The sequence below is a fragment of the Conger conger genome, chromosome 11 (assembly GCF_963514075.1).
Source record: "Conger conger chromosome 11, fConCon1.1, whole genome shotgun sequence".
NCBI lineage: Eukaryota > Metazoa > Chordata > Actinopteri > Anguilliformes > Congridae > Conger > Conger conger.
The window spans coordinates 46303480-46324239 of record NC_083770.1 but is presented as its reverse complement, the minus strand read 5'-3'; the positions used below and the strand labels follow the sequence as shown (position 1 = coordinate 46324239).

Sequence of the window (20760 nt, the reverse complement as noted above, 5' to 3'; positions counted from 1 at the left end):
GATGTGCAATTGGAGATGCTTTTAAAAGACTAACAAAGATGAAAATCTCAGTAGTTGAATACATACATGTCTTTGTTACAGACTAAAGAGTGTTTAATATTGAGTTGTGGTAATGTGATGATGATTGTTTAGATTTATGGCTCCTTGAAGGTTTGATGACTCCGCTGGGTACTTTAAGAGAGAAAAACTGATTTTGAGTTACAAAAGTAATAATCCTCATCTCATCTATTTTTTATTTAACAGTCACAATGTTGTAAATACAATGGATTATTTCATGGCAGTAATAAGCAGTTTCTCTAGGTAAATGGGATGGTTCATATTAATGGAGCTTCAAACCCACCTGCCAAAAAGGTTTTTTCCCCACTTAAATATCTTTAATTAAACATTGCGTGTATTCACCTGCACTTTTGCACTGTGCACTGAAACTCCGATTTTAACAGGTTTTGCAAGAAATGTGGGTGGAGCAGGAATCAAGTGCTGCAACAAGTGGAAATCCAGGATTGTCCTGCTGCTGTACTGACCTCAGAGGACATTTAATGGTTTACACATAGAAAGATACCAGATCGAAGAAATAACAGACATATGATTAATAATATTTTACCCTCAATTTCACAGATATTATCAACAAAGCATAACAAACTAAATTCTTGGTTTGATGCAAATACATTTTCATGGCAGGCGATCCAAATGTTATCCCATCATAACGAATCTCACATTTGTTTTATTTGCCTTTTGTCCAGATCAATGTTATTCATGTCATTTTTGTAAAAGGTACTTACTTCCATTTGTATTTCGTGTTTTTACTGAATATAGCCTACCATACAGCAGTGAAGCCATCAGGACCCTCGTTTATAGAATTTGCTCAAATTTGAAAGTAAATTATATTTGGTTCAGACCACTATTGTTCAGACCCATATTCCCCTTTGAGCTCACCTGAGGTGATTGATGACTCTGTGTGAAATATTGGGCTTTTTAAGCCAAAACATTTTCAGATACATAAGCAACAATTCACATCTCATATATTTTTGTTTAACAGTCACAATATTATAGGTAACATGGTTTAACTTCGATGGCAGTAATAAGCAGTTTCTCTAGTCAAATGTGATGCTTTAAATTCATGCTTGTGTCAAACTGACACGTCAATGTATTGGCTGCCTGGGTTGGGGATGGTTGTAACATGTAATTCTGTCAAAGAGGATTGTTTTTACCATTTATTTATTTCTCAGCATGCCTAGCCAATGTAACATAAAAACAGACATTCTAAAATAGGCCATTTTGTATGTCATGTTTTAGAATAAAAGTATATTGTTCATTTGAAAACAATGTACTTTAGTCCGATTTAGAAATTTTTCATTCAAGTTCTAGTTTAAATTTCATAGTGTGGGTCTGATTTCAGCAAACGTTCTGTACATCCATCCCCAGCTAGCGTTACAACTCGCACCAGAATTGGGGGTGGTTTTAACAGTGGAACTATTTGTATTTCACATTAACTCACAATATCACATTCTGTGATATTGTAGTAGATGTCTAAATGACTAGTATTTGAAGCAAACAAATATGGTTGGCTTATATCAGTGTGAGGGCTGTTGTATAAACAGTCATTGAGTTTTACATGTTGGAGCAAAAAGTGTTCAATAATCCCCTACACAGGAACCATAGGCAAGAGTTGAAATCCTTCTACAGGGGATGGCCAGGAAAATGGACTTGGCCTTGCTAAGGATCTGCTTGCAGTAAATGTCCTGCGGTCTCACCCCTACTACTAATAAAATGCTACAGCTTTTATTCCTGCGAAAATTATTTCCACTGTATGAAAATAAAATATAATGAAAATAAAATGAAAGATGCTACAGAGTTGCTCTGCACAAGCCTAAAGTACCTGGCCACAAATGCTGCCTGGTACTGTGTACAGGACATTTTACTTATGAGACCCTTGAACAGGAAAAATGGGTCAAACAACACTTCAAATTTCGTCATGCCTTGTTTGGGATTACAAAAGCTGACAGTGTAATCATGTTGAGGCAGGTCAAGGCGTCATATCCTCTTGAGATCTGTATTTTTGGACATAATACAAGTGACTTGGATGACAATGACGTTGCACTGAAAATATTAGATTTTAATATTATGTCATTTCATTATTTATTGATTGAAATATTTGTGTTGTACGCCCCATTGTTGTGTAGGTTTCATCAAAATACAATGCATGGTTCTTGGGAGGATATACAATGTGAGCCAGAGGTATTATCAGTCCATTTGTCATAGCATTTACCATGAGATTGGTTTCCAGAGGGTTATGTGTATATATTCACTGCATATTTTTTAAAGATCAGATACTATCATAACTAATCTTCACAACCTCCAAGGCGTTAAAAACTGGATTATGTTCTAAGGTATCTTAACACTCTCCATAAAGAGAGACTGATAACATCTTCATTAATATCAAAACTTTACTTGTATGTACATTTTCAAATGCTGAACAGAGTAATTCAGTTTTTTTTCTCTGTGTTAAAAAATACACATAAAAAAGGAAGTGTGGAAACAGATGTAAGTCCGTCCTTTGTAAATTAAATATTGCATTTATCAAGCGTTTTTTTTTCATTTTGTAAATTTGTGAAATTCCACCGCTGAGATTAATTTCTTGAACGTTTGACCCCATTTCATTTTGAAGTAGATATAATACAAAGAAACAAAACATTGTTTTATTAATGCAACACATTGTTTTATTCATGCAATGACTACTGGGTGTGAACTGATGCTTTGGGGCGACATGGCTCAGGCAATAAGAGCAGTTGTCTGGCAGTCGGAGGGTTGCCGGTTCGATCCCCCGCCCGGGCTGTGTTGAAGTGACCCTGAACAAGACACCTCACCCCCAAATGCTCCTGACGAGCTGGTCGGTGCCTTGCATGGCAGCCAATTGCCGTGAGTGTGTGTATGAATGGGTGAATGAAAAGCATCAATTGTACAGCACTTAGGATAAAGGCGCGATATAAATGCCAACCATTTTTAACTGACAACTTTTTGCTAATTCTGCAACACCTTATTGCATATTACTTTTTATTTACGTCATCTTTCAGCATTTGCGCATATGAGGTGATTGTGTAACACAATACATGCAGCAGAAAACATACGGAACTGCCCATGGCTCAATCACTGGATTTTGACTTTTTTCTGACATTGAAATTCTGTGTATTGTGTTTGCCTGGCCAGATTCAGTATGGTCCTTTATCTTTGTTGACCACAAACTAGGTGGTTGCAAGGTTAATGTATTTTTTGTGCCTCTATTTATACACATTTACTTATACAATTCAATATAATATACAATATTTATTAATCCCCAAGTAGCCTAACCTGCATGTCTTTAGATTGTGAGAGGAAAGCAGTGTGACCATGTAACGAAACTCAGGCACGAAGGATCCAAGAGCAGATATTTTTAATGACCAGACAGACGGGCGATCCACAATCTGTAGTCAAAAAAGAAGAAGAAGCAAATGACTACTGAGACAGACATCCATCCATCCATCCATCCATTATCTGAACCCGCTTATCCTGAACAGGGTCACAGGGGGGGCTGGAGCCTATCCCAGCATACATTGGGCGAAAGGCAGGAATACACCCTGGACAGGTCGCCAGTCCATCGCAGGGCACACACACCATTCACTCACACACTCATACATACAGGCAATTTAGACTCTCCAATCAGCCTAACATGCATGTCTTTGGACTGTGGGAGGAAACCGGAGTACCCGGAGGAAACCCACGCAGACACGGGAAGAACATGCAAACTCCACACAGAGCGGCCCCGGCCGACGGGGATTCGAACCCAGGACTGCTGTGAGGCGGCAGTGCTACCCACTGCACCATCCGTGCTGCCCTGTACAGCCCAGCTAAGACAAATTCATTCTCTCAATGTTGCTGCCATATTGTGGCAATGTTATAACATCACCATCCATGCCGCACTGAGACAGACAGCGATGGATAATACCAGAATGGCAAAGACTCAGTCTGTGTAGCCAGACTGATACCAATACCTCACAAAGAATAGAATGAAAAGGCATGGCATATGTACGTAGAGAGAGCCCACTAATCAAACAGAACAGGTGAAGCCATAGACTGGGGTGAAACTAATAGTCCGGTGATTGGGAACGCTGAAGGTGAGAGTTGGAGGGAGCGAACACTGCGGAGTGGATGGATTGAACTGGAGTCCATGAGAGACTATGACCACAATCCCAAAATAAATCATGATTTTGTGACCGTGAAGTGCTTGACCTTCATTTAAACCTACTGCTGTTCCTACTGCTTGATAGCCTGCCCGACTGACATTATAATGGCATATTGGGAACGTTGGGTAGGCTACTTAGAATTGAGAAAGTGATTATGGGTTTTGCATAATATTTTAACATGGAAACAATGGCCTTAAGGTCGTAATTCTGCAGCTTAGTGTTCCCTATTTCGATGGGATTCACTGACAGTCGTCCACGTTATTGACCAACACATTGCCCGCCGATGTCCATTCTCAACAAAGCTGTCAACTCAATTTAAAATAAGACTCTAAATATAACTTGCATGCGACCTTTATTACCAGTGTTTTAGTTACATATCGGTCGATTATCGCTGTGTTGTCCGAATTTTTGCGTTTCAGAAGATTTCTTGATTTTAATTGCTAAACACTATTGTTTCTTTATTTGCAATGTTGTGTCTTTTCCAATTTAGATTTTGCTGCAAGGCGCCTGTCAGCATTGGGAAAAGCGCTTTATAAGCAAAATATTGGTTTTCTAATGACCGTTCGAATTGACACTGTGACCAATGATGGGATATTTTCAGTTGGAACTATATGTAGAGATTCAATTGCAAATGAACATAGGTTTATTCAATCAGATTTCTCCCTAAAACAAGTGAAATTGTCATTACGTTAAAGGATTAAATCGGATGTTGTGGTTAGACCATTAATAGGCGACCAATTCGGCCGTTCGATGGGAAATAACGCAAGGGATTTCCCCAGCCGCTGTGCGCTCAATATATATGGGAGCGAAACATCCTTGTAGGCAGATTGCTCTAGCAGGCACTTAACACTGAAGTTGAGGATCTAAGCACCTTTCTTTACGAATAACAGTAGGTACTCCGCAGTGGGTTCTTTTTACGCAAGTGACTGTGATGGCTTCTAGTGTATTTAGTCTATTTTGTAAACCAGCCAGTTTTGTGAGCATGTATTTACCAATTTGTTAATTAAATGTATTCTAGCGTAACGAACTAAATAATTGCTTTTTATCGTTCTTGCAGCTTTTCGAAAAGCAGAAACATGGAATTCAAGTCTGTTTGCATCGAAAAGGTGAGACGGTAACTGAGCTAACGTTAACTAAAGATGTGTTAATCAAATGAGGTAAACCGCAACACTTTGTTGAACAGCAAGGGAGATTTCCTAGTAGGCCTATTGATGATTTTAGCCTGCGTGGCATGAGCTATATCAGTGTTGCTGTGCAGCGACTATTTACGTAATGGTCGCGCATCATAAATGTTCTTATCGGAGGAGTAATCTTTTTGTTTTCCCGTCCCCGAAAAGATCCCAAGCTGTGACCACAAGGAACTACATTTGGAGGTAACCCAGCATCCGCACAGTTTGCGCGATGTTGCCAACGTCATCGTTGCCCTGCAGAGAATGAAACACAGCTACACTCCCCGCGGGACAGAGTTCAGTGACCATGAGCTCCTCGACATTATGCTGGAAAACGTGTTTGACGGTAGGCTTACCTGCCGTGGAATTTTTTTGTTGATGTTCTCTTTCAGCCAATGGTTGGAGCTGGTTGGTGCCTTGCATGGCAGCCAAACGCCATTGGTGTGTGAGTGTGTGTATGAAAAGGTGAATGAACAACATCAATTTTACAGCGCTTTGGATGAAGGCGCTATATAAATGCTAACCATTTACCATTTACCAATGATAGGCTGCGCGTGCCACATTTCTCAGTGACGTAAAGTCAAAGGGCCTTCATTCGGCTGTCATCACCCTCCGTAGTGCAGTAGCCAATTGCAATCTTGCGTTTGTTTGTTTTGCTCATCGGCCCACCTATGCCCCTGCCTCTCCCCTTCGCAGAGAGCGTCACGCCAGTGGTGGTGGATACTTGGAGTAGCAAGCCCAACGTGTTCTACAACACCAAGGTTATAGAACACAGCGTGTGTGACCAAGATCAGAAGAGCTTGGTGCTCCACCAGAGTCCACTGGAGCTGCATGCAGTGATACTGCCGGCTGCCAGCATGCATCTCAAAGGTAAGCCCAGTCAGTGGCCTGAAGGGGGGGCTGCACAGACTGCAGAGTTTAGCTTCAGTTATTAGTTTGTTATTTTCTAAATAGAGTGTTACAGTACCTCTGTAGACTTGTATAAACATTACATTACATTACAAGGGAAGGCTCTTATCCAGACTGACATACAACAAAGAGCAGATCAAACACAAGGGGAGACATGGCTCAGGCCGTAAGAGCAGTTGTCTGGCAGTTGGAGGGTTGCCGGTATGATTCCCCGCCTGGGCTGTGTCAAAGCGTCCATTAGCAAGACACCTAACCCCCAAATGCTCCTGACAAGCTGGTTGGTGCCTTGCATGGCAGCCAATCGCCGTTGGTGTGCGAGTGTGTGTATGAATGGGTGAATGAGAAAGCATCAATTGTCCAGCGCTTTGGATAAAGGCGCAATATAAATGCCAACCATTTACCATTTACCATTTAACATTTACCAAGTACAAGTGCGAAGAGGACCTGAGAGGACAGTACAGTTCCGAGTCGAAGTGTGACCATACAGATACAATCGGAACCCTTGAAGAATACATCAAAATCCAACCTAGCATACCACAGTTGGCAGCTAGAATACCCTGAGTACAACAATACAATAGCTAATACAAAAAACGACAATATCGATACAACTATATAAGTGCCATTCCAGTCTATGTCATATATAAGGCTAATCATGGTGGTGAGTTAGGGAGGGAAAGGTGTAGCCTGAAGAGATGAGTCTTCAGAGATGAGTCAAGAGGTCAGTGACTATGCCATTCTGACATTCACCGGGAGATCATTCCACCACCGTGGGACCAGGACAGCCAGCAGTCTTGAGCGAGAACACTTAAACACTTATATTTCAATAAAATTTTATAGAAATTCATTACAAAATGTTTTTGAAAAGAATCAAATGAAAACATTTGAATAAACACTGTGCAATTTCATAGTACATGCACTCAGAAATATGTCCCTGTTGATTGTGGATTGATGGCCATGTTGCTCTTTGCCTTCCCCACAGTAAACTTGAACCTGTCGACATACATGTCTCACAACTTCACTGACAGCCTGAGACGACCTGTTGCTTTGAGTATCGCCGGAAAGGACCTCTACCTGTCCTGCTCAAAGTCTGGCAGCAACCCCATCTTGCAGCTGGAGGTAAATCTACGATGCTGATGGGAGAGCACTGTGTTGAGATGATAGATTTCAGATGCTCAGTTCTGAGACCCAAAGCTGTGAATTCCACATAATTCACGTGTCAGAACAGTAATACGTTATTCTGTTCTTTTCTGAGCCTATCATAACAATGTCCTGAATCGGATCAAATATTGTCCTTAACTTTTTTTGATTTCAATGTATATATTTGTTATTAAAATGAATCTGTCGATCTCAAGAATGTAAACAAGCCTGGCTCACAAGCTTCCTTTATGAGTCTGCTCACAGTCGTGGATTGTGTGTCGTTTCTCCAGGAGGTGAAAGACCGCGCGATGCTGAAGAACATCGACGCAAATGGGGAGACGGCGCGTTTCCTCTTTCTCAAGAGCGAGCAGGGCTTGAGCACCACCAGCTTAGAGTCGCTCAAATTCCGCGGCTGGTTCGTCAGCACGGCTGTGGAGGATAAAAGACCTGTGGAGATGTGTAAAGAAGACGACTCCGCCCACTTCACCAACTTCTCCTTCACACATCTGTGATCTCCACAAGATACAACCACACCACGCATCCACAAGCACCCAACAAACCTGGCTAAAAATCCCCCAACCGTCCATTGTATGTACCGAGTACAGCCACAACGGCACTGGGGTTTATTTATGTATTTATTTATATTAATTTATTTATTATGTATTGATACTTTTTGAGTCTGTCTCAAAACTGGTTCAGCCACCACGTGGTGCTCTCTGGTCGTTAAGATCAGCCTATTTGTGAAAGATTCATGTTCCTCGTATCGTATATTATTTATTGATTCCCTGATTATTTATTGATTCCTTGTCTGTAAATTATGTAGCCTACTGTAATTCAAGCATTTTATAATGACTTTTGGAGCGAGCAGCTTTATTGCACATGGTGGTAATGTGTAACTTTGCTAATAAATTATTTAATGGTTTCTAATCGAGTGCTCAATATATGCTCAGTATACCATATTTATAAGGGATAGGCCTGGTCCATTGTCTCTATTGGTCAGTTAGCATTCCAGCCATGCCAATATCCACAGTGGCGCTACGCATGTCTCAATGGATTGTTCACACCTTTTAATGTTACCCCACGTTTGTAGGTCACCTTTTTACTTTGTAACCGAAATTACCCTTACATTATCGTCTTTCCACCGCTAGTAGCCTACCAAAGTAAAACAAAATGAGTGATTTTAAAGTGTCATTTGACCTTCTTGGGGATTTAGAAAGGGGTATATAGACATACAAAATAAGGCAACATCCTCAGATCAAAATACTGCAAAAACCATGAAACCCCAGAGAAGCAAATGTGTCCAGATAAAAGTCTGCAACACGTACAATGAAGTGCAAATCAAACCCAGGGACAAGTGCGATGAGGACCCTAGCGGAAAGTACAGTTCCGAGTCCTAGCGTGACCACATACAGTCGGGTCCATAAATATTGGGACATCGACACAGTTCTCATCTTTTTGGCTCTATACACCACCGGAATGGATTTGAAATGAAATGAACAAGATGTGCTTTAACTGCAGACTTTCAGCTTTAATTTGAGGGTATTTACATCCAAATCAGGTGAACGGTGTAGGAATTACAACAGCTTGTATATGTGCCTCCCACTTTTTAAGGGACCAAAAGTAATGGGACAAACTAACAATCATAAATCAAACTTTCACTTTTTAATACTTGGTTGCAAATCCTTTGCAGTCAATTACAGCCTGAAGTCTGGAACGCATAGACATCACCAGACGCTGGGTTTCATCCCTGGTGATGCTCTGCCAGGCCTCTACTGCAACTGTCTTCAGTTCCTGCTTGTTCTTTGGGCATTTTCCCTTCAGTTTTGTCTTCAGCAAGTGAAATGCATGTTCAATCAGATTCAGGGCAGGTGATTGACTTGGCCATTGCATAACATTCCACTTCTTTGCCTTAAAAAACTCTTTGGTTGCTTTCGCAGTATGCGTCGGGTCATTGTCCATCTGCACCGTGAAGCACCGTCCAATGAGTTCTGAAGCATTTGGCTGAATATGAGCAGATAATATTGCCCGAAACACTTCAGAATTCATCCTGCTGCTTTTGTCAGCAGTCACATCATCAATAAATACAAGGGAACCAGTTCCATTGGCAGCCATACATGCCCACACCATGACACTACCACCACCAGCATTGCATGGCAGCCAATTGCTGTTGGTGTGTGAGTATGTGTATGAATGGGTGAATGAGAAGCATCAATTGTACAGTGCTTTGGATAAAGGTGCTATGTAAATGCCAACCAAGCTAGCAAGTTGACGCTAGTGCCGTGGGGATACATTATTGCGAGCTAACGTTAGCAATACCGCTGCTTAGCTAGTGCAGCGGGGATACACTATTGCTAGCTAACGTTAGCAATACCGTTTCTTAGCAACCAATTACTTACTGTTCGGCGGAAGATAAATGTGGTAACCGTTGTATAAAGGTGGTTATGGAACTCAACCCTGTAGTATATCGTGGAAAATGTGGGTAACGGCACTGCGCTTTGCGTCGTGCCTAACCACCCGCTAGCTGTGCCAATGTTCACGATATACCATGGGTTCTGGTTCCTTAACGGTTCATTATAGTCATATCGGATATGTTAAGAATTTCAGTGGCGCTTGCGAGTTGTCAGTCAGACAGTTGTGTTGGGTTTTTCTTTTTCCAAAATCTGGATTAGAATCACTTTGGAACTATTATTATTGCAATCCACTACTATTTCTGCAGGGATTATGAATTATTTCCTTGTCTTTGAAAAAAGAATAATCAGATTATTCTGCTCCAAATATAAAGCAGTGACGATGCAGATATTAATAAATCCCACCATCTGCTGGTCAAAGAATGTAACTACAATTCATTGTCCATGTTGGAAACGACAGGATTGATTTGCCGGATTTGCCGGATCCATAATAGACGAACTAAAATGAAAATCTGAGTAGTTGAATAACATGTCTTTGTTACAGATTAAAGAGTGTTTAATATTGAGTTGTGGTAATGTGATGATGATTGTTTAGACTTGGCTCCTTGAACTCACAGGGGAGGTTTGATGACTCCACTGGGTACTTTAAGAGAGAAAAACAGATTTTGAGTGACAAAAGTAATTATCTATTTTTCGTTTAACAGTCACAATATTGCAAGTACAATGGTTTAACTTCCATAGCAGTAATAAGTAGTTTCTCCAGTCACATGCCAAAAAGGTTGTTTCCCCACTTAAATATCTTTAAGTAAACATTGCGTGTATTCACCTGCACTTTTGCACTGTGCGCTGAAACTCCGATTTTAACAGGTTTCGCAAGAAATGTGGGTGGAGCAGGAATCAAGTGCAACAAGCAGAAATCCAGGATTTTCCTGCTGCTGTACTGACCTCAGAGGACATTTAATGGGTGTACACATAGAAAAATACCAGATAGAAGAAATAACAGACATATGATTAATAATATTTTACCCTCAATTTCACAGATATTATCAACAAAGCATAACAAACTAAATTATTGGTTTGATGCAAATGAGGAGAAATACATTTTCATGGCAGGCGATCCAAATGTTATGCCATCATAACGAATCTCACATTTGTTTTATTTGCCTTTTGTCCAGATCAATGCTATTCATGTCATTTTTGTAAAAGGTACTTACTTCCATTTGTATTTCGTGTTTTTACTGAATATAGCCTACCATACAGCAGTGAAGCCCCCAGGAGCCTCGTTTATAGAATTTGCTCAAATTTGAAAGTTAATTATATTTGGTTCAGACCCATATTCCCCTTTGAGCTCACCTGAGATGATTGATGACTCTGTGTGAAATATTGGGCTTTTTAAGCCAAAACATTTTCAGATACATAAGCAACAATTCACATCTCATATATTTTTGTTTAACAGTCACAATATTGTGGGTAACAATGGTATAACTTCCATGGCAGTAATAAGCAGTTTCTCTAATCAAATGTGATGCTTTAAATTCATGCTTGTGTCAAACTGACACGTCAATGTACTGGCTGCCTGGGTTGGGGATGGTGGTAACATGTAATTCTGTCAAAGCGGATTGTTTTTACCATTTATTTATTTCTCAGCGTGCCTAGCCAAAGTAACATACAGACATTCTAAAATAGGCCATTTTATATGTTATGTTTTAGAATAAAAGTATATTGTTCATTTGAAAACAATGTACTTTAGGCTGATTTAGAAATTTTTAATTCAAATTCTAGTTTAAATTTCATAGTGTGGGTCTGATTTCAGCAAACGTTCTGTACATCCATCCCCAGCTAGCGTTACAACTCGCACCAGAATTGGTGTTGGTTTTAACATTGGAACTCTTTGTATTTGAAATTAACTCACACATTCTGTGATATTGTAGTAGATGTCTAAATGACTAGTATTTGAAGCAAACAAATATGGCTGGCTTATATCAGTGTGAGGGCTGTTGCATAAACAGTTATTGAGTTTTACATGTTGGAGCAAAAAGTGTTACAATCATCCCCTACACAGGAACCATAGGCAAGAGCTGAAATCCTTCGACAGGGGATGGCCAGGAAAATGGACTTGGCCTTGCTAAGGACCTGCTTGCAGTAAATGTCCTGGAGCGGGACCTTGTCTCATTCCTACTACTAATAAAATGCTACATCTTTTATTCCTGCAAAAAATATTTCCACTGAGTTGCTCTGCACAAGCCTAATGTACCTGCCCACAAATTCTGCCTGGTACTGTCTACAGGACATTTTACTTATGAGACCCTTGAACAGGAAACATAGGTTTCATAAACTTCAAGTTTAGTCATGCCTTGTTTGGGATTATGCTGTAAACAAAAGCTGACAGTGTAATCATGTTGAGGCAGGTCAAGGCGTCATATCCTCTTGAGACTTGTATTTTTGGACAGAATACAAGTGACTTGAATGATAATGATGTTGCGCTGAAAATATTTTATTTTAATAGGAAGTGAGCCAGAGGTATTATCAGTACATTCGTCATAGCATTTACCAAGAGAGTGGTTTCCAGAGTGTTATGTGTATATATTCACTGAGTATTTTTTTCAGATCAGATACTAACATAACTAATCTTCACAACCTCCAAGGCATTAAAAAAAGGATTATGTTCTTTTTACCAAGGTATCTTAACACTCTCCATGAAGAGAGACTGATAACATGTTCATTAATATCAAAACATTACTTGTATTTCTATTCATACATATGTACATTTTCAGATGCTGAGTAATTCAGTTTGTTTTCTGTGTTAAAAATACAAATAAAAAAGGAAGTGTGGAAACAGATGTAAGTCCTTCCTTTGTAAATGAAATATTGCATTTATCGAGTCTTTTTTTTTATTTTGTAAATTTGTGAAATTCCACCGCTGAGATTCCTTTCTTGAACGTTTGACCCCATTTCATTCTGGAGTAGATATAATACAGAGAAATAAAACATTGTTTTATTGATGCAAAACTAATATTTGTAATGACTACTGGGTGTGAACAGATGCTTTTAACTGACTACTTTTTGCTAAATCTGCAACAACTTATTATATATGACTTTTTATTTACGACATCTTTCAGCATTTGCGCATATGAGGTGATTGTGTAACACAATACATGCAGCAGAAAACATGCTGAACTGGCCATGGCTGAATCACTGGTTTTTGAGCCGCTATCTTTTTCTGACATTGAAATTCTGACCACGGTGTGTATTGTGTTTGTCCGGCCACATTCACCATGGTCCTTTATCTTTGTTGACCACAAACTAGGTGGTTGCAAAGGTGTACACTAGGTGGTGGCTAGGTTAATTTTTTTTTTATACCTCCATTTATACACATTTATTTATACAATTCAATATAATATACAATATTTATTAACCCCCAAGTAGCCTAACCTGCATGTCTTTAGATTGTGGGAGGAAAGCAGAGTGTGACCATGCAACGAAACTCAGGCACGAAGGATCCAAGAGCAGATATTTTTAATGACCAGACAGAGGGGCGATCCACAATCCGTAGTCAAAAAAATACAAAGCAAATGACTACTGAGACAGACGGCGATGGATAATACCAGAATGGCAAAGACTCAGTCTGTGTAGCCAGACTGATACCAATACCTCACAAAGAATAGAACGAAAAGGCATGGCATATGTACGTAGAGAGAGCCCACTTATCAAACAGAACAGGTGAAGCCATAGACTGCGGTAAAACTAATAGTCCAGTGATTGGGAACGCTGAAGCTGAGAGTTGGAGGGAGCGAACACTGCGGAGTGGATGGTTAAACTGGAGTCCATGAGAGACTATGAGCACAATCCCAAAATAAATCAAGGTTTTGTCATCGTAAAGTGCTTGACCTTCATTTAAACCTACTACTGTTCCTACTGTGTTGTGTTGTCCTAATTTTTGCGTTTCAGAAGCTTGATTTTAATTGCTATTGTTTTCTTATTTGCAATGTTATGTATTTTCCCATTTTGATTTTGCACTTTTATTTTGTTGCAAGGCGCCTTTCAGCATTTGGAACAGCGCTTTATAAGCAAAATGTGGTATTCTAATGACCGTTCGAATTGACACTGTGACCTATGATGCGATATTTTCAGTTGGAACTATGTGTAGAGATACAGTTGCAAATCGACATTGGTTAATTCAATCAGATTTGTCCACAAATGTCCACATTACGTTAAAGGGTTAAAGCGGATGTTGTGGTTAGACCATTAATAGGCGACCAATTGGGCCGTTCGATGGAAAATAACGCAGGGGATTTCCCCAGCCGCTATGCGCTCAATATATATGGGAGCGAAACATCCTTGTAGGCAGATTGCTCTAGCAGGCACAACTAAACTACACGGTTCAACACTGAAGTTGAGGATTTAAGCACCTTTCTTTACGAATAACAGTAGGTACTCCGCAGTTGGTTCTTTTTACGCAATTGACTGTGATGGCTTCTAGTGTATTTAGTCTATTTTGTAAACCAGTCATAGTTTTGTGAGAATTGTTAATTAAATGTATTGTTGCGTAACGAACTAAAGCATTGCTTTTTATCATTCTTGCAGCTTTACGAAAAGCAGAAACATGGAATTCAAGTCTGTTTGCATCGAAAAGGTGAGACGGTAACTGAGCTAACGTTAACTAAATATGTGTTGATCAAATAAGGTTAACCGCAACACTGTTGAACAGCAAGGGCGATTTTTTTAGTAGGCCTATTTGTAGCCTGTGTGGCATGAGCTATTTCAGTGTTGCTGTGCAGCGTCTATTTACGTAACTTTCGCGCATCATACATGTTCGTATCAGAGGAGTAATCTTTTTGTTTTCCCATCCCCGAAAAGTTCCCAAGCTGTGATCACAAGGAACTACATTTGGAGGTAACCCAGCATCCGCACAGCTTGCGCGATGTTGCCAACATCATCGTTGCCCTGCACAGAATGAAACACAGCTACACTCCCCGCGGGACAGAGTTCAGTGACCATGAGCTCCTGGACATTATGCTGGAAAACGTGTTTGAAGGTAGGCTTACCTGCCGTGGAATTTCCTTGTTGATGTTCTCTTTCAGCCAATGGTTGGAGGTGGTTGGTGCCTTGCATGGCAGCCAATTGCCGTAGGTGTGTGTGTGTGTATGAATGGGTGAATGAACAACATCGATTGTACAGCGCTTTGGATGAAGGCACTATATAAATGCTAACCATTTACCATTTACCAATGACAGGCTGCGCGTGCCACATTTCTCAGTGGCGTAAAGTCAAAGCGCCTTCATTCGGCTGTCATCACCCTCCGTAGTGCAGTAGCCAATTGCAATCGTGCATTTGTTTCTTTTGCTCATCGGCCTACCTATGCCCCTGCCTCTTCTCTCACAGAGAGCGTCACGCCAGTGGCGGTGGATACTAGGCGTAGCAAGCCCAACGTGTTCTACAACACCAAGGTTATAGAACACAGCGTGTGTGACCAAGATCAGAAGAGCTTGGTGCTCCACCAGAGTCCACTGGAGCTGCATGCAGTGATACTGCAGGCTGCCAGCATGCATCTCAAAGGTAAGCCCAGTCACGGCATGCAGTGGCCTGAAGGGGGGGCTGCACAGACTGCAGAGTTTAGCTTCAGTTTAGCTTCAGTTATTATTCAGTTTGTTATTTTCTAAATAGTGTGAGTGTTAAACACCTCTGTTACAGTACCTCTGTAGACTTGTATAAACATTACATTACATTACAAGGCAAGGCTCTTATCCAGAGCGACGTACAATGAAGTGCAGATCAAACACAAGTACAAGTGCGAAGAGGACCTCAGAGGACAGTACAGTTCTGAGTCCTAGTGTGACCATACAGATGCAATTGGAACCCTTGAAGAATACATCAACTTCCAAACTAGCAGACCACAGTTGGCAGCTAGAATGCCCCAACAATATCTATACAACTATATAAGTGCCATTACAGTCTATGTCATATACAAGGCTAATCATGGTGGTGAGTTAGGGAGGGAAAGGTGTAGCCTGAAGAGCTGAGTCTTCAGTCTGCGCTTGAAAGAGGTCAGTGACTCTACCTTTCTGACATCCACCGGGAGGTCATTCCACCACCGTGGGACCAGGACAGACAGCAGTCTTGAGCGAGAACACTAAAACACTTATATTTAATGAATAGAAATTTCATAGTACATGCACTCAGAGATATGTCCCTGTTGATTGTGGATTGATGGACATGTTGCTCTTTGCCTTCCCCACAGTAAACTTGAACCTGTCGACATACATGTCTCGCAACTTCACTGACAGCCAGAGACGACCTGTTGCTTTGAGTATCGCAGGAAAGGACCTCTACCTGTCCTGCTCAAAGTCTGGTAGCGACCCCATCTTGCAGCTGGAGGTAAATCTACGATGCTGATCAGAGAGCACTGTGTTGACATGATAGATTTCAGACCCTCAGTTCTGAGACCCAAAGCTGTGAATTCCACATAATTCACGTGTCAGAACAGTAATACGTTATTCTGTTCTTTTCTGAGCCTATCATAACAATGTCCTGAATTAGATCAAATATTGTTCTTAACTTTGTTTGATTTCAATGTATATATTTGTTATTAAAATGAATCTGCCGATCTCAAGGATATAAACAAGCCTGGCCCACAAGCTTCCTTTATGAGTCTGCTCACAGTCGTGGATTGTGTGTCGTTTCTCCAGGAGGTGAAAGACCACGCGATGCTGAAGAACATCGACGCAAAGGGGGAGGCGGCGCGTTTCCTCTTTCTCAAGAGCGAGCAGGGCTTGAACGCCACCAGCTTAGAGTCGCTCAAATTCCGCGGCTGGTTCGTCAGCACGGCTGTGGAGGATAAAAGACCCGTGGAGATGTGTAAAGAAGATGACTCCGCCCATTTCACCAACTTCTCCTTCACACAGCTGTGATCTCCACAAGATACAACCACATCACGCATCCACAAGCACCCAACAAATCTGGCTAAAAATCCCCCAACCGTCCATTGTATGTACCGAGTACAGCCACAACGGCACTGGGGTTTATTTATGTACTTATTTATATTAATTTATTTATTATGTATTGATACTTTTTGAGTCTGTCTCAAAACTGGTTCAGCCACCACGTGGTGCTCTCTGGTCGTTAAGATCAGCCTATTTGTGAAAGATTCATGTTCTTCGTATCTTATATTATTTATTGATTCCCTGATTATTTATTGATTCCTTGTCTGTAAATGATGTAGCCTACTGTAATTCAAGCATTTTATAATGACTTTTGGAGCGAGCAGCTTAATTGCACATGGTGGTAATGTGTAACTTTGTTAATAAATTATTTAATGGTTTCGAATCGAGTGTTCAAATTGTTACTTCATAGACTATGCTCAGTATACTATATTTATAACGGATAGGCCTGGTCCATTGTCTCTATTGGTCAGTTAGCATTCCAGCCATGCCAATATCCACCATATAGCCTCCGCATGTCTCAATGGATTGTTCACAACTTTTAATATTACCCCACGTTTGTAGGTCACCTTTTAACTTTGTAACCGAAATTACCCTAACATTATTGTCTTTCCACCGCTAGTAGCCTACCAAAGTAAAACAAAATGATTTTAAAGTGTCATTTGACCTTCTCGGGGATTTGGAAAGTGGTATATAGGCATACAAAATAAGGCAACATCCTCAGATCAAAATACTGCAAAAACCATGAAACCCCAGAGAAGCAAATGTGTCCAGATAAAAGTCTGCAACACGTACGATGAAGTGCAAATCAAACCCAGGGACAAGTGCGATGAGGACCCTAGAGGAAAGTACAGTTCCGAGTCCTAGCGTGACCACATACAGTCAGGTCCATAAATATTGGGACATCGACACAATTCTCATCTTTTTGGCTCTATACACCACCACAATGGACTTGAAATGAAATGAACAAGATGCAGACTTTCAGCTTTAATTTGAGGGTATTTACATCCAAATCAGGTGAACGGTGGAGGAATACAACAGCAAGTTGTGCTATTTGCATTTGGAATCTGTTGCTGTCAACTCTCAATATGAGATCCAAAGAGCTGTCACTATCAGTGACATCAGAAAAATCAAAACAAACACATCAGAGAGATAGGAAAAACATTCGGTGTGGCCAAATCAACTGTTTGGAACATTCTTAAACAGAAAGAACGCACCGGTGAGCTCAGCAACCCCTAAATGCTCCTGACGAGCTGGTCGGTGCCTTGCATGGCAGCCAATTGCCATTGGTGTGTGAGTATGTGTATGAATGGGTGAATGAGAAGCATCAATTGTACAGTGCTTTGGATAAAGGTGCTATATAAATGCCAACCAAGCTAGCTAGTTGACGCTAGTGCCGTGGGGATACATTATTGCTAGCTAACGTTAGCAAAACCGTTGCTTAGCAACCAGTTAGCTACTGTTCAGCGGAAGATAAATGTGGTAACCGTTGTATAAAGGTGGTTACTGAACTCACCCCTGTAGTATATCGTGGAAAATGTGGGTGACGGCACTGCGCATTGCGTCGTGCCTAACCACCCCTCTTGCTGTGCCAATATCCAGGATATACCGTGGGTTCTGGTTCCTTAACGGTTCATTATAGTCATGTCGGATATATCAAGAATTTCAGTGTGCTTGCGAGTTGTCAGTCAGACAGTTCCAAAATCTGGATTAGAATCTCTTTGGAACAATTATTATTGCAATCCACTAGAATTTCTGCTGGGATTACGAATAATCTGATTATTCTGCTCCAAATATAAACCAGTGACGATGCAGATATTAATAAATTCTACCATCTGCTGGGCAACGAATGTAACTACAATTCGTTGTCCATGTTGGAAACGACAGGATTGATTTGCCAGATGTGCAATTGGAGATGCTTTTAAAAGACTAACAAAGATGAAAATCTCAGTAGTTGAATACATACATGTCTTTGTTACAGACTAAAGAGTGTTTAATATTGAGTTGTGGTAATGTGATGATGATTGTTTAGATTTATGGCTCCTTGAAGGTTTGATGACTCCGCTGGGTACTTTAAGAGAGAAAAACTGATTTTGAGTTACAAAAGTAATAATCCTCATCTCATCTATTTTTTATTTAACAGTCACAATGTTGTAAATACAATGGATTATTTCATGGCAGTAATAAGCAGTTTCTCTAGGTAAATGGGATGGTTCATATTAATGGAGCTTCAAACCCACCTGCCAAAAAGGTTTTTTCCCCACTTAAATATCTTTAATTAAACATTGCGTGTATTCACCTGCACTTTTGCACTGTGCACTGAAACTCCGATTTTAACAGGTTTTGCAAGAAATGTGGGTGGAGCAGGAATCAAGTGCTGCAAGAAGCGGAAATCCAGGATTGTCCTGCTGCTGTACTGACCTCAGAGGACATTTAATGGTTGTACACATAGAAAAATACCAGATAGAAGAAATAACAGACATATGATTAATAATATTTTACCCTCAATTTCACAGATATTATCAACAAAGCATAACAAACTAAATTCTTGGTTAATACATTTTCATGGCAGGCGATCCAAATGTTATCCCATCATAACGAATCTCACATTTGTTTTATTTGCCTTTTGTCCAGATCAATGTTATTCATGTCATTTTTGTAAAAGGTACTTACTTCCATTTGTATTTCGTGTTTTTACTGAATATAGCCTACCATACAGCAGTGAAGCCACCAGGAGCCTCGTTTATAGAATTTGCTCAAATTTGAAAGTAAATTATATTTGGTTCAGACCACTATTGTTCAGACCCATATTCCCCTTTGAGCTCACCTGAGGTGATTGATGACTCTGTGTGAAATATTGGGCTTTTTAAGCCAAAACATTTTCAGATACATAAGCAACAATTCACATCTCATATATTTTTGTTTAACAGTCACAATATTGTGGGTAACAATGGTATAACTTCCAAGGCAGTAATAAGCAGTTTCTCTAATCAAATGTGATGCTTTAAATTCATGCTTGAGTCAAACTGACACGTCAATGTACTGGCTGCCTGGGTTGGGGATGGTGGTAACATGTAATTCTGTCAAAGCGGATTGTTTTTACCATTTATTTATTTCTCAGCGTGCCTAGCCAAAGTAACATACAGACATTCTAAAATAAGCCATTTTATATGTTATGTTTTAGAATAAAAGTATATTGTTCATTTGAAAACAGTGTAATCATGTTGAGGCAGGTCAAGGCGTCATATCCTCTTGAGACTTGTATTTTTGGACAGAATACAAGTGACTTGAATGATAATGATGTTGCGCTGAAAATATTTTATTTTAATAGGAAGTGAGCCAGAGGTATTATCAGTACATTCCTCATAGCATTTACCAAGAGAGTGGTTTCCAGAGTGTTATGTGTATATATTCACTGAGTATTTTTTTCAGATCAGATACTAACATAACTAATCTTCACAACCTCCAAGGCATTAAAAAAAGGATTATGTTCTTTTTACCAAGGTATCTTAACACTCTCCATAAAGAGAGACTGATAACATGTTCATTAATATCAAAACTTTACTTGTATTTCTATTCATACATATGTACATTTTCAGATGCTGAGTAATTCAGTTTGTTTTCTGTGTTAAAAATACAAATAAAAAAGGAAGTGTGGAAACAGATGTAAGTCCTTCCTTTGTAAATGAAATATTGCATTTATCGAGTCTTTTTTTTTATTTTGTAAATTTGTGAAATTCCACCGCTGAGATTCCTTTCTTGAACGTTTGACCCCATTTCATTCTGGAGTAGATATAATACAGAGAAATAAAACATTGTTTTATTGATGCAAAACTAATATTTGTAATGACTACTGGGTGTGAACAGATGCTTTTAACTGACTACTTTTTGCTAAATCTGCAACAACTTATTATATATGACTTTTTATTTACGACATCTTTCAGCATTTGCGCATATGAGGTGATTGTGTAACACAATACAT

At 39.9% G+C, this 20760-nt stretch overlaps 2 protein-coding genes across 2 annotated transcripts; both read left to right on the top strand.

Annotated features, from left to right (window-relative positions):
* The first annotated feature begins 5293 nt into the window (after positions 1 to 5293).
* On the top strand, positions 5294 to 7944 carry LOC133141287 (interleukin-1 beta-like). The gene is made up of 5 exons (XM_061261784.1): positions 5294 to 5323; positions 5555 to 5732; positions 6083 to 6256; positions 7275 to 7411; positions 7723 to 7944. Exons 1-5 carry the CDS (start codon positions 5294 to 5296, stop codon positions 7942 to 7944), a joined length of 741 nt encoding a protein of 246 aa, XP_061117768.1.
* A 6239-nt stretch (positions 7945 to 14183) lies between these two features.
* LOC133141116 (interleukin-1 beta-like) lies at positions 14184 to 17163 on the top strand. The gene is made up of 6 exons (XM_061261521.1): positions 14184 to 14267; positions 14425 to 14473; positions 14698 to 14875; positions 15223 to 15396; positions 16079 to 16215; positions 16527 to 17163. Exons 2-6 carry the CDS (start codon positions 14444 to 14446, stop codon positions 16746 to 16748), a joined length of 741 nt encoding a protein of 246 aa, XP_061117505.1. The 5' UTR covers positions 14184 to 14267; positions 14425 to 14443; the 3' UTR covers positions 16749 to 17163.
* The last annotated feature ends 3597 nt before the right edge of the window (positions 17164 to 20760 follow it).

What these genes read in the sequence shown, in the direction of transcription:
- LOC133141287 (XM_061261784.1), top strand. Translation starts at nt 5,294, where the DNA reads ATGGAATTCAAGTCTGTTTGCATCGAAAAG. An exon ending in GCTGGAAAACGTGTTTGACG is followed by an intron (nt 5,733 to 6,082) that starts GTAGGCTTACCT and finishes TCCCCTTCGCAG; the next exon opens with AGAGCGTCACGCCAGTGGTG. An exon ending in ACCCCATCTTGCAGCTGGAG is followed by an intron (nt 7,412 to 7,722) that starts GTAAATCTACGA and finishes TCGTTTCTCCAG; the next exon opens with GAGGTGAAAGACCGCGCGAT.
- LOC133141116 (XM_061261521.1), top strand. Translation starts at nt 14,444, where the DNA reads ATGGAATTCAAGTCTGTTTGCATCGAAAAG. An exon ending in TGCCAGCATGCATCTCAAAG is followed by an intron (nt 15,397 to 16,078) that starts GTAAGCCCAGTC and finishes CCTTCCCCACAG; the next exon opens with TAAACTTGAACCTGTCGACA. An exon ending in ACCCCATCTTGCAGCTGGAG is followed by an intron (nt 16,216 to 16,526) that starts GTAAATCTACGA and finishes TCGTTTCTCCAG; the next exon opens with GAGGTGAAAGACCACGCGAT.